Below are 14,794 nucleotides of genomic sequence, written 5' to 3'. Positions count from 1 at the left end.
TGGATTATTGTGATGATTTTATCAGCTGTTTGGACTCTCATTCTGACGGCACCCATTCACTGCTGAGGATCCATTGGTGAGCAAAATGGAAACTGGAGAGTTGTGTATTATTTCTGGATTACACTGCAAAAATCAGGTTTATCTTAGTATTTTTGACTTGTTTCTAGTCAAAATATTAAAAAATTCTTCAATTACAATGCATTTACTAAATAAGCAAAATGACATTAGATATTTAGTCTTGTTTCCAGGGGAAAAATTAAATGCAGTTTGCTTAAAATAAGTACAATTATCTGTCAGTGGGGTACGTAAAATACTCTTGTTTTGAGAATATTTTACTTACCCCACTGGCAGGTAATTTTACTTGTTTCCAAGGGGAAAAAACTAAATTAAGTGCATTTTGCTTAAAACAAGACTAAATATCTTGTCATTTTACTTATCTAGTAAATTTATCTGATTTTGACAATTTTTTATTAGAAAATTTGACTAGAAACAAGACTAAATGCTAAATAAGATAAGCCTTATTTTGCAGTGGATTGTGATGTTTTCATCAGCAGTTTGGACTCTCTTTCTGATGGCACCCATTCACATCCAACTACCCTAAAAAATCTTGTTTTGTTTTCAGAAAAAAAACTACTCAAAATTAAGTGAGTTTTTGCTTAACAAGCAATATAATCTGCAAATGGGGTAAGCAAAAAAATCTGATTTCAAACAGAAAACAAGATTATTTTTCTAACCCCATTGGCAGATTATTTTGCTTGTTTAAAGCAAAAACACACTTAATTTTGACTTTAAAAAAAAAAAAATTTTTTTTTTACTTGTCTAGAAAATCCTTCTTGATTTAAGGATTTTTAGATATTTTGGCTGGAAACAAGACAAAAATCTAAGTAAGAAAAGCATTTTTTGCAGTGCATAAGATCATCACATGGGTTTCAGAAGACATGCAGGTAAGTAGTTGAGCTATAACTTTATCTAGTATGATTTTCTTGGACAGCCAGCATCATGAGTGTGGTTCTGATGGTGTAGATGTTTGTGTGAGAGCGGCTGGTTTATGTGATGATGATCTGATGTGGTTTGTGTCTCTCAGACATTGACGAGTGCTCTCAGATCCCAGGCCTGTGCAGCGGAGGTCAGTGCTCCAACACCATCGGCAGCTACTTCTGCAGGTGTCCGGTGGGCTTCGACACGGCGCTGGACGGATCGCGCTGCATTGGTGAGTCAGACTGATTATTTTAAGGAGAGACACTGCAGGCAAAAAGCACCTGTCAAGTTGGAGATTTGCGGCTTTTTTTTTTACTAGTGGAAAGAAAACATCCAAAAGACACTGTTAAGTGTCAATTTCAATTACAATACAAACTTTTAAAGGCTGTTTTCTCAAAATGAGTTTTTTCTCCTACACTGAGCCATAAATCTCCACTTCAGTAGCACTTACAAACACCACACTTTACATTTTTATTCCTGTCTATATCCTGAAGGTTTTTCTTGAGGGATTTGTTCATATATCATTTGCTTGATTTTAAACAACATTGTATTCCCCCCATTTTTTTTTTTATATTTAGTTTTCTGCCTGTGTTTTCTGAATTATCGCGTGACGAAATGAGATACCCCAAATTCCTTCTGCAAAAACGTTTGACTCTAATATGTCAAAAAAAATTAAACAAGAATTTTGAAACAGACTTCATCCAGTGTTTAAATTTTTGTACTAGAAATGTATGTGAATTAGTGCATATTTCATTAAATAATGGATCTTTTGCATATTAAAGCCTGACATTTTAGAAAACTTGAAATACAAAATTTTTTTGCTGTTATCAATGTAATCAATCAATGGAGTAAGTAAGGTGATAACTATTAGTTTTCTTTACGCTATTCACCTGCAGTGTCTTGCCTCAAAGGCATAGTTCACCCAAAAATGAAAGTGTGATGTTTATCTGCTTACCCTCAGGGCATTCAAGATGTAGGTGACTTTGTTTCTTCAGTCGAACACAAACCAAGATTTTAAACTCAAACTGTTACAGTCTGTCAGTCATATAACGGCAGTCAATGGGCACCAAATCTTTAAGAGTAAGAAAGAAAGATTTGGTAACCATTGACTGCCGTTATATGACTGACAGACTGCACCGGTTTGAGTTAAAAATCTTGGTTTGTGTTCGACTGGAGAAACAAAGTCACCTACATCTTGAATGCCCTGAGGGTAAACAGATAAACATCACATTTTCATTTTTAGGTGAACTATCCCTTTAAATCCCTGCAATGAGCTCCTGATGTCTTCAGAAACTCTCCTCCAAAGTCCATTGCAAACTCACATTCACATCTAAAATGAAACACCCATTTCACACCTTTTCATCAGTTCACCATGAGAAAACCACATCCCGGGTGTTTTTCTCATGGAAAACGTTTGAGGATTTCCAATTTTTTTTTTTTTATCAGGCGAACGTCTTTATAATTGAATGATCCTAGGTACAGTTCACCGGGTTTGAATGTTATTTGACGTGAGCTGACTGTGGCAGGACATGTACAGTTATTCATAACCCCAGTGCTGAACATTCATCTGAAGCTGATGAATTACATGAAACTGTAAAAATAAGCATTTGTGTGTGAGGCCTTCAGAGGTGTGTGTGTAAGTGGGTCAGTGGTCTTCAGCTGATGTGTGTTGGCTGCGTTTGTGTGGAAGGAATGTGCGCTATGACTCGATCCACTCCAAACGTCTCCTGAGCCAAACATCCCTCTTTTCTCCATCATCGCGCTCTGCTCCGTTCGCTCTCTCTCTCTCTCTCTCTCACGTTACTCCTGCAGCTGGAGATGCTCTGTCATTACACCGACTGCGCCGTCACACTGCATGTGTGTGGCTGTGTACCCAATGCGAGGTGACATATGCGTGTACCCAGCTAACAAAAATATGTTTGAAGAACATTTTGCTAATGTTCCTGTTAAGTTATGAAAACATTATTTCTGAAAGTTCTTTGAACATTCAAAACAATGATACATTCCATTGTATCATTTTATCATTTTGCAGACTTACATTTTACTTGAGAGAGTTTCACTTAAACGAAAATGAAAATGTGAAACCCTCAGATCATCCAAGATGTAGATGAGTTTTTTTAAAATCAGATTTAGAGAAGCGTGTCAATCCATCATTGTCTCACTCCTCTGCAATGAATGGGTGCCGTCAGAATGAGAGTCCAAACAGCTGATAAAAACATCACAATAATCCACACCACTCCAGTCCATCAGTTAACATCTTGAGAAGACCAAGGCTGAAACAAATCCATTATTAAGACGTTTTTAACTAAAATACGAGTTTATAATTCATAATAACACTTCCGCCAGTGAAAAGTGGTCAGGTCTGAATCAGAAGAGAAATCTGCACAGATCAAGCACCGTTTATAAAACTGTCCAAAATGGCTTTAAACAAATATGTGGCTGGATTTTGATGTGAAAGACAACAGGAGATGGACTTTTTCACTGGATCATGGACTCAAATTTTAGTTAAAAATGTTTTAATGATAGATTTGTTTCAGCTTTTGTCTTCTCAAGATGTTAACTGATGGACTGGAGTGGTGTGGATTACTTGTGGATTATTGTGATGTTTTTATCAGCTGTTTAGACTCTCATTCTGACGGCACCCATTCACTGCAGAGGATCCGTTGGTGAGCGTAAGAGACTAGTTTCAAAAATATGAAAAAACCCAAAAGAACATCACATGGGTTTGCGACGACATACATGTGAGTAAATGTTGAGAGAATTCTTATGATCATCTGAACTATAGCTTTAACTAGTATTTTCTTGGGCAGCAAACATCCAGTTTTAGAAATATCTTAAAAACTACAGATAAAACATTCCATTGTATTTTTTGACAAGAATTACGTGAATGTTACTTTTGAATGTTCTTTGAACGTTCTGAAACAAGTAGTAACATTTAAAAATTGTTAGACGAAAGTTCAGGAACAAACGTTTCATGAACGTTGTTTTGAGAACACTATTAAAAGCCAAATAAACCTAAACGAACGTTCTGTTAATGTTACTGGAAGTATGTTTGTTCAGAACTTTGACAGAACCTTTCCGGAACATAAGAACGTTCTCTGTTAGCTGGGTGGAAGTGTGTTTGTTTAGCAACAAAGGATGTTGAGCACAAGAACCAATTCAGAAATGAGTGTTTTTACACAGATGTTCTCTTTAGCCAATCAGATGATTTTTTTTAACCCAGCCAATCATAATACGCACACATGACCGTTTGCAAATGCAGATTTAACAGTTTATGAATGTAAAAGCATTCTAAAATATGCAAACACACCTTGTATTTGTGTATTTGAATTGTGTTGCATTTGCAAATCGTGTTATGTGATTATAAACAAGGTTGAGTTTGTAAAATGCTGTTTGCAAATCTATAAACTTGCTGCATTTGTGAATGCACTATGTAAAAAAAAGACTTATCGTAGTATTTTGTCTTGTTTCTTGTCAAAATATCAATTACAAATGATATTTAATCTTGTTTAAGCAAAATCCCCCTGGAAACAAGTAAATTGTAAATGCATCTTAATTTAAGAATTGTTGGTATTTTCGTCTGGTTTCTAGTCAAAATATCAATGTAAGCCTTTTTTTGCAGTGCATTAGATTATGTTAGCTCATGCAGAATGCGGTGACGCTGTGTTTGTTGCTCTGCTCCAGACGCCCGGACGGGGTTCTGCTACGCTAACATCGTGAACGGACGCTGTGCTAACCTGCTGCCGCAGCGCGTTTCCAAGAGTCAGTGCTGCTGCGAGAACAGAGGATGCTGGTCTGGATCCACCGTCCCAGAGATGTGTCCCATCCGTGGAACAGGTGATCTGTCAATCAAACTGCTTAACTGGCAGCTTTATTAAAGGATTACTCCACTTCCAAAATAAAAATTTCCTGATAATTTTCTCACCCCATGTCATGCAAGATGTTCATGTCTTTGTTTCTTTAGTTGCAAAGAGATTTGAGGAAAACAGGTTTTTTGAGGAAAACATTCCAGGATTTTTCTCCATATAGTGGATTCCAATGGTGCTCAACTGTTAAAAATTTCAGTGCAGCTTCAAAGGACTCTAAACGACCCCAGCTGAGAAATAAGGGTCTTATCTTGCCAAACAATGTTATTTTCTAAAAAAAAAATGTACAATTTGTATACTTTTTAACCTTAAATGCTGTTCTTGTCTAGTTTTTAGACATTCCCTAACTGTCTTGAACCAGAGTGCACAGAGTACGCACGCGCATCGCAGAGCTAGACAAGACCAAAAAGTGGTTAAAAAGTGTATAAATATATATTTTTTAAGAAAATTATTGATCGTTTTGCTAGATAAGACCCTTATTGCTCAGCTGGGATCGTTTAGAGTCCTTTAAAGGTGCATTTAAACTGCATTTTTACCTTCAATCTGTTGAGCACCATTGAAGTCCACTATATGCAGAAAAATCTTGGAATGTTTTCCTCGAAAAACTTAATTTCTTTGCGACTGAAGAGAGAAAGACATGAACATCTTGGATGACACGGGAGTGAGTAAATTATCAGGAATTTCTTTTTCTGGAAGTGGAGTAATTCCCTTCCAAAAGGGAAAGTGTTCCAAAAAAAAGTTACACATAGGTGCAAAATGGACAAAAATATCTATGTTCCAAAACTGTCATAAAAATATGGTTAATTAATATTTTTTCCACTTTCACTGATGTCGATTTTTTAATCAGCATCTGTTCTATCCATAGATACCAAACATTCTTTATTTTTCAGAATTGTAACCCTTTAAATGCTGGTTTGTTTACATAATGCCACAGGTGTTTTTTTTTATGAAAAAATAAAAAATAGTTAATTTCCATATACTAAATGCTAAGGAGAATTTTTTCCTTTGCTTATTAGATTCTTGGGTGTGTCAGTGAAGAACAACAACATTAATTTTGAGGCATTTCTATTTGTTATTTAGTGTTAGATTAAAAAAAAATGTATATGCCAAATTTGAAAAAATGGCACAATCTAGTAAAAAATGGTAAAAATTTTAAATTTGAAGCCTTGCCGATAGAATGAATGCCTATTAGCAAATATTGCATCATTTTATAGTCAAATAGCCTTGGGTTAAAAAATTGCAGTTTTAATTGGTTTCAATGTGGACATTTTTGTCCTGAGTGTGAGTATTTTTTGTACAGAGGGTAAAGTTGATTTTTTGAAGGAAATGAGGGTGAAATATTAAAATTTCAATAAAAATAAACACCTGAGCCAAAATGTATGCAGTTGGCATTAACACAGGCACACTTATAGCAAAAAACTAAACTGAAATGGACAAAAATGTCCATTAGGTGGCATAAGGGTTTATAACCTCATTTTTGTTTTTATTTAATGAACATAAAAAATAGTTTAGAACAGATGCAATATTGTAGCAATTTTCGGTTAATGAACGGAATAATATGAATTGAATATGAATATGAAAAATGAATAATTCTCTCTCTCTCTCTACTCAGAGGAATATCAGAGACTCTGTCTGTATGGTCACACGATTCCTGATCCGGGTCTAGGTCCGATTCCAATTCCTGATATCATTCCTCGTCCTGGTCCTGGTCCAGGTCCAGGTCCAGGTCCAGGTTTTCCCGATGACCCACGCGATCCTTACCCACGTGATCCTATACCTGTGCCGCCCACATCCCTTGACCTGCCTTCATTCACCATCAGACCAGGTAATACACACAAAGACACGCCTCACTTCCTGTTGCCTTCCTTGCTGTCAGTGTGTAAATGTGTTCCAAATGAATTGGTCATATCAAGAGCACATTAGTAACTTCTTACTGGCTTTGTGTCAGAATCATGTGTTCCAAATGTCAGGCAGATCTGATGAAAGAGCTTTGAACACACTCCAGTCACTTCCTGTTTTGCAGGGTGAAACCCTGAGTTAAAATGCATTTGATCAGGGATTCTCCACGTCTTTGACTCCAGGACTCCTTATTGTCCATAATATTCAAAGGCTAACATGTTTCCTCTAGTTCATCTGCTGTAATGACAATGTTTTTATAAATTAAAATACATAACTAAAAAAACAATTGATTTTAGGGATAATTTGATTTTAGGAGTTTCCACGAGTTTCCAGAAGCGAAATGTTTTCCAGGGTTTCGGCTCATTTTAACCAGTGAATTCATGACTTTATTTAATTCACACAGAAAAATAAGGTGTCAAAATTGTACCTTTTGGGGTACAACAACATGTCACTAGAGCAGTTCCCTTAAAAGGACATCTTTGTACTTTTTGTTAGTACCTTAGAGTAGTAAAATCTACCCTTAAAAGTACTAATATGTACCTTTTAGGGGTAAAAAAGGTAGCAAGCTGTTACAAAGGTAACAAGCTGTTGTACCCCAAAAGGTACAAATTTGGCCTTTTTTTCTGTGTAATGATTCACTGGATAAATGTCAAGGATAAGGTTTCAAAAAATATGTTTTATACTCTCTAAAAATGCATTAATCCCTCACAACTTCATCCAGTGCACGTATGTGAAATATTTAGATGATATTTCAATTTACTCACAATTTCTCTCTGATAAGATATTTTATTTTTAAAATTTTAAATGAATAATAAAATTATCATGGCTTTTTAAGATTGTAATAATTTTCTTTTAAAATGAGGCTTTCTCATATTAGTATTATTTCAGTAACATTGATATACTATTGTAGTTTCATTATTATTTAAACCTTTTTTTTTTTAAACATAATAGTAATTTTCTGTCAGGCAATGCAATTAATTGCATCCAAAATAAAAGTTTTAGTTTATATATATATATATATATATATATATATATATATAAAATGTGTGTACTGTGTATATTTATTATGTATATAAATATTTATTTATTATGTATATAAATATTATATAAATATTTCGAAAATATATCCATGCATGTGTTTGTATTTATTTATACATAATAAATGTACACAGTACACACACATATATTATGTACACAAAAGCTTTTATTTTGGATGCAATAATAGTTTTTTTAATTTTTTAATTTTAGTAAATCAAATCAAATTAAATTAAAAAAAAATGCTTTGGTAACTAGCTGAAAAAAAGAAGTATTTAATTTAAAGTTTATTTTATTTAAAATAACTAAAATGTTTTTTTTATGGTTCTAATTTTGTTTTAGTTAATAACCTTAATTATAATAACGATAATTAGGGATGCACCGAAATGAAAAATTCTGGCTGAAGCCGAACAAAATTAAACACTGGACTTTTTTGTGTTTTTCCCCCATGTATTTTGCCAATTCTGTTTCACCATAGCATAAATTAAATAGCCAATATTAGGGATGTCCTGATCCGATCACGTGGTTGTAAATCGGGCCCGATCACGTGGTTTCAGACTCGATCAGAATCGGACGTTACCTCCCGATCAGGACTCAGATATATATATATGTATATATCATAGGTCTTGTTAACCGAAAATTGTCCGTCATTGACGCAATTTTTGTTGCAATGACGAAAAATCTGAAGGCCGTCCGTCACTTTGCCAGATTCCACAGAGGGTGATCTAGTGTAATTATTAGCTGTAATTCCCAGCCCTGTCCAGTTGGTGGCGAGTGCGCTCCAGTGTGGCAACAGAGCACTAAAACGAAGCTGTTACTAATCTTTTGCTGTTTTGCTATGCGTTTCATTAAGCACAGGCGCAGTAGTACTAAGAAGCTACAACGATCTATCATGCCTCATTAAACCAAAACGGTATTTATTGCTTGAATTTCCTAATGAAATTGAATTTGAAATTTGAGACTTTGTTTCATTGCGATTTATTGGATGGGAGGCGCACTATGTACTTGTTAGTCATCGACTGAAAACAGCATAGACCAAAAGATGGACTGGGATTTACTGATCAATACTGCTCATTGAAATGAGAATATATTAAAATCGATGTCACTGCGGGGTGTGGTGTTGAACATGAAAAGTTAAGCAGTCTCATCTGTTCTCTTCAACATGTTAAAAATTAAAACGTGAACAAAAATAAATGCAATTAAATGTGTTGTAATTAAAATATGAAAATTAAAATGACGGGTAATAATGAATTATGACGGAATTTTTACGACTCGATATCGGCAAATACTCAAAATCAAATGACCCGGACTTGGACTCGAGGGCAAAAAAACCTGATCGGGACATCCCTAGCCGATATATGTAGTTTTTTTTTTTTTTTTTTACAGTTTTGTCTTGCTTTTCAAAGAAAAAAATCAATTACAAAACAACAATTTAAAAATATTTATTTAACACTGAACATTTGTAACATTCTAGTAGACATTGTAGCCTACCAACGAAGCACAATTGAATTTAAAAAGAGCTTTTTTTTGCTCTAATAATTTTGGTTGCCGAATCCCTAATGTGACCCTGGAGCACAAAACCAGTCTTAAGTCGCTGGGGTATATTTGTAGCAATAGCCAAAAATACATTGCATGGCTCAAAATTTTAGATTTTTCTTTTATGCCAAAAATCATTAAGAAATTAAGTAAAGTTCATGTTCCATGAAGATTTTTTGTAAAATTCCTACTGTAAACATATCAAAATGTAATTTTTGATTTGTAATATGCATTAAGAACCTAATTTGGACAACTTTAAAGGTGATTTTCTCAGTATTTTGATTTTTTTGCACCCTCAGATTCCAGATTTTCAAATAGATGTATCTCGGCCAAATATTGTCCTATCCTAACAAACCATACATCAATAGAAAGCTTATTTATTTGTAGCTTTCATATGATGTATACATCTCAGTTTTGTCAAATTTAACCTTATGACTGGTTTTGTGGTCCAGGGTCACAATGATAATAGACTCTGAGCCTGATGTTGTCCCGTCTCTCTCTCAGTCATCCTGCCTCAGAACGTCAGCATCAGGAACATGTGCGAGGCGTTTCGTAACCTGTGCATCAACGGCCGCTGCGTGCCGACGCCGGGCAGCTACCGCTGCGAGTGCAACATGGGCTACAGACTGGACGGCCGCGGCGAATGCATCGGTCAGTGTGTCACCTGATATCAAACGTGTAGAAGGCATCTGCGGCGAGCGTTCGATCACGTGTTGCGTTTGTGTTTAGATGCAAACGAGTGTGAGCGGAACCCCTGTGTGAACGGAGAGTGTGTGAACACGCCCGGATCCTATTACTGCCAGTGTCCCGCTGGGTTCCAGAGCACCGCCACCAGAACCGAGTGTCGAGGTAACCCTACATAAACACACACACACATGGCACTTGTACACGTGTGCACACATACACGCTCACACGCTCACGTCTGCCTGCTTTCTGTAGATCTGGATGAGTGTGTGGCCAACGGTCGCATCTGTAACAACGGCCGCTGCGTCAACACGGAGGGCAGCTTTCACTGCGTGTGCAACGCCGGATTCGAGATCTCGGTTGACGGAAGGAACTGCCAAGGTGAGCATCCGGCCGAGACCCACAGTGCATTGCAGTTTAGAGACAGACATGGGCTCAGGGCAGAAATGCATTCAAAGGTGACAGAAATTAGACTAGAAGTCGTAACTTCCGCACTGGTCCAGTGTCTGCTTTTAAAGGGCTAGTCTTTACTGCAGAAATGCAAAAATACTGATTGTTTCCAAACAGGTTTCAGAAATACTACTAAAGAGACAGAGCGTCATAATCTGAAAGCCACGCCCACTGGGGGGAAAACAATCCATCCCTCTCCATTGACTTTGTTTTGCGGGAAGCTGCCTCCTTGTTATTTTGACTTATAACAAAAATCATAGCAATGTCTAAAAGCTGCTATGTGACAAGGTGTACAGTAAACAAGCTAAAAAACACATAACTACGTTTTTATAAGCTGTCGACCTAAAAAACGAGCGTTTAAGGACACAAACGTGTCACGTTACTCTGAGAACTACGCCCGCTGGAGTTTAACAGCAACAGTAAACATTCATTACTTTTAACTATGTCACCATTTCCCCACCCTGAAAGGAGGAGGTATATTAAGAAACTACATTTTATTGGTTTGTGTCAGTGCTCCTTTTCCTTACCTTCCTTTTGTTGGAGAACTGAATGGCCCAATGTGAAATACCCTGACATCTACAAATATTTGTGTCCTTAAACACTCGTTTTTTTGGGTCGGCAGCTTATAAAAACATAGTTCTGTGTTTTTTAGCTTGTTAACTGTACACCTTTTGACATTGTTCTGTTTTTTGTTATAAGTCAGAAATGACAAGGAGGCAGCTTTCCCGTGTGGGTGTGGCCTAAATGCTCTTTTCAGGATTCTTTGATGAAAACAAGTTAAAAAGAACAGCATTTATTCAAAATATAAATCTTTTCTAACAATGTAAATCTATGCTACCGCTTTTTATTAATTTAACACATCCTTGCTGAACAAAAGTTTGAATTTCTTTCAAAAAAAGGAAAGAATACAAATTTACTGATCACAAACTTTTGAACAGTAGTGTATATTGTTAGAAACCCTTTTATTTTAAATAAATGCTGTTCTTTTTAACCTTTTATTGATCAAAGAATTCTGAAAAAAAGTATCACAGATTCAAAAAAAATATTAAGCAACAACTGTTTCCAACACTGATAATAAATCAGCATGTTAGAATGATTTCTGAAGGATCATGTGACACATGTGAGTAATGATGCTGAAAATTCAACTTTAATTATAGATATAAATTAAATTTGAATGTATATTAATATAGAAAAATATTGTTTTAAATAAAAAAAAACATTAAAAATCTTACCAATCCCAAACTTTTGAGCAGTATATTTATACACACATAGACAATGTTATAAATAAATGTCAGTTATAAAAAACAGACATTATGTGTTAGTCCTTGAAAATATAGGTGCGAGAAAAAGTGCTGGATGTTCATGAAGTGATGCCTTTTTGAACCATATTGAAGTGTTTTGGTTGTTTGTGTGTGTGTGTGTGTGTGTGTGTGTGTGTGTGTGTGTGTGTGTTTTAGACACTGATGAGTGTTTGATAAGGAACATCTGTCTGAACGGCATGTGCATCAATGAGGACGGCAGCTTCAAGTGCATCTGCAAACCTGGATACTTGTTAGATGGTACTGGACGATTCTGTGTGGGTAAGTGAACACACACACACACACACACACACACACACACACACACACACACACACACACACACACGTTGGGTTTACATGTTTTAAGGGGACATTCCATAGGCGTAATGGTTTTTATAGTGTACAAACCGTATTTTCTATGGCCCTACACCTACCCTACACCTAAACCTAGCCCTCACAGGAGATTGTGCACACTTTTACTTCCTCAAAAAAACTCATTGTGCATGATTTATAAGCCTGTTTCCTCATGGGGACCTAAGAAATGTCCCCACAAGGTCAAAATCTACTGGTATTCCTATCCTTGTGGGGACGTTTGGTCCCCACAACGTGATGAATACCAGGTACACACACACACACACACACACACACACACACACACACACACACACACACACACAGAGTTATTAACCAGCCCTAAATCATCACACTAAGATCAAAATCAGAACATTAGCAAGGACCTTTTCACATATTTGGGCCTCACAATCACAGACAAACCTCAAACACACACACATCTGAAATCATGCATATGATGTACTTGCTCATTAATGATTTGTATAGTCTCAAGAGGAACAAGTCTAGAACACAGGAAACCACACACACACACTGTTGATCACACTGATTGCTCTCAGCTTCATTCTTAGAGAGAAAGCCTGAGCTCAGATGAGTTATGGGTATTACTGATCTCACATTAACAGTTCACACGAAAATGTAAGTTTTGACTTAATGAACAGATGTTTAGCAGCTCTTTCTTGTGTGATGAAAGCTGACAGATCCAGCTGATCCACAAATCAGACCGTCATCACACTGTTGAGTCATAATACTTTGTGTTTGAGATCTTTACTGTTCATGTTCATGCTGTAGTGAAGAGAACCTCTGATAACTAGGAGCGTTCTCAGAATGTTCTGGCAAGATTATGAACATATGTTTTTTCTAGTAGCGTTAATAGAATGTTTGAATGTTTGTTCAGAGCTACCTGGTCATTAATAATGTTTTCAAAACGTTAGCGCAAAAACATTATTTATAAAGGGTTCGTACAAGGCGCTTAAAGTGCTTGAAGTACTTGAATTTGACTTTTTGAAATTTAAGGCCTGGAAAACCCTTGAAAATAGCAACAACAAAATGTTTTTTGTATTTGTTTTTGTTAGCTGTATGATTAGGCTTGTATTAAGGGATTTGATCAGGTTTGAGGTGTTATGTTTGCAGATGTTTGTGTAGCGTGTCACATGTGTTTTGTATGTGTTTGTGTCAGATGTGGACGAGTGTGAGGTTCCCGGCATGTGTATGAATGGTCGCTGTGTCAACACTGAGGGATCGTTCCGTTGCGAGTGTATGCCGGGACTCGCCGTGGGGCTCGACGGACGCGTCTGCGTAGGTGAGTGCAGAGACACACACACACACACACACACACACACACACACACACACACGTTGGGTTTACATGTTTTATGGGGACATTCCATAGGCGTAATGGTTTTTATACTGTACAAACCGTACTTTCTATGGCCCTACACCTACCCTACACCTAAACCTAGCCCTCACAGGAGACTGTGCACACTTTTACTTCATCAAAAAAACTCATTGTGCATGATTTATAAGCCTGTTTCCTCATGGGGACCTGAGAAATGTCCCCACAAGGTCAAAATCTACTGGTATTACTATCCTTGTGGGGACATTTGGTCCCCACAACGTGATGAATACCAGGTACACACACACACACACACACAGACACACACACACACAGACACACACACACACAGACACACACACACACACACACACACACACACACACACACACACACACACACAAACTCTCTTTCTTGTGCACACACAAACACTCACTCACTCACGGACTCTCTCTCGCACACTCACACACGCACAAATGCACACACAGGGTTTGTTGTTCACTGTCTCATTAAGGGTTTTGTTTGTTGTTGTGAGTGTTGAAATGTTGTTCTGCAGTCGTTTAGTCGATGGCTGTTTATCACGGCATGTTGTTGTTTTCGGAATGCGACGCTGAGGACACTTTTGCTCTCCTGCAGACACACACATGCGCAGCACGTGTTACGGCGGTTATAAGCGTGGTCAGTGCGTGCGACCGTTCTTCGGCGCCGTCACCAAATCCGAGTGCTGCTGCGCCAGTGTGGAGTACGCCTATGGAGAACCGTGCCAGCCGTGCCCACCACTCAACTCAGGTACACACACACACACACACACACACACACACACACACACACACACACACACACACGGGTGTAGCGTGACTCTGCACTAGTGTGTCCCTCCAGCAGCAGCTCCCACACATCACTCCTCACCTCTCCTTGCCATGGAAACCATGACATCATGGATGACATCAGCGCCTTGAGAGGTTCAGCATGTCTCAGATTGAAGCCTCTCAGTGTGTGACTGGAACCTTTAACACACACACACACACACACACACACACACACATACACTGCAGCCATGTTTAAAGTGCTCTGGCATCTGCGAACACATTGTTAAATTGTGTGTTTATATTCCAGCTGAGTTTTCGGCTCTCTGCAGTCACGGCCCAGGAACCACGACTGACGGCAGAGGTGCGGCCAAAAACACACTTACACACACTTATATGTATAGAAAAGAACTGTGTAGAAGCTCATATTTCAACCTCAAAAAAAAAAAAAAAAAAAAAAAGAAGAAATTAATAAATAAATAATTTCTATAATTATTTAGAATTACTAAACAACTATATTTGATATAATAAATATAACAACAACAACAATAGTACCT

The 14,794-nt window shown here is 37.1% G+C and overlaps 1 protein-coding gene across 1 annotated transcript in view; it reads left to right on the top strand.

Moving 5' to 3' along the window:
• Nucleotides 1-14,794, top strand: part of fbn1 (fibrillin 1) — an 89,011-nt gene that overhangs the window by 14,966 nt on the left and 59,251 nt on the right. The window contains exons 6-15 of the mRNA XM_073850264.1: nucleotides 1,085-1,210; nucleotides 4,663-4,815; nucleotides 6,457-6,669; nucleotides 9,819-9,965; nucleotides 10,044-10,163; nucleotides 10,254-10,379; nucleotides 11,906-12,028; nucleotides 13,277-13,399; nucleotides 14,068-14,220; nucleotides 14,548-14,601. Coding sequence (XP_073706365.1) covers nucleotides 1,085-1,210; nucleotides 4,663-4,815; nucleotides 6,457-6,669; nucleotides 9,819-9,965; nucleotides 10,044-10,163; nucleotides 10,254-10,379; nucleotides 11,906-12,028; nucleotides 13,277-13,399; nucleotides 14,068-14,220; nucleotides 14,548-14,601 — 1,338 coding nt within the window. The remainder of the gene's footprint in view (nucleotides 1-1,084; nucleotides 1,211-4,662; nucleotides 4,816-6,456; nucleotides 6,670-9,818; nucleotides 9,966-10,043; nucleotides 10,164-10,253; nucleotides 10,380-11,905; nucleotides 12,029-13,276; nucleotides 13,400-14,067; nucleotides 14,221-14,547; nucleotides 14,602-14,794) is intronic.

Source organism: Garra rufa, chromosome 11, assembly GCF_049309525.1.
Source record: "Garra rufa chromosome 11, GarRuf1.0, whole genome shotgun sequence".
Taxonomy (NCBI): domain Eukaryota; kingdom Metazoa; phylum Chordata; class Actinopteri; order Cypriniformes; family Cyprinidae; genus Garra; species Garra rufa.
The sequence above is the reverse complement of the archived record's forward strand: the minus strand, read 5'-3'. Positions and strand labels throughout refer to the sequence as shown.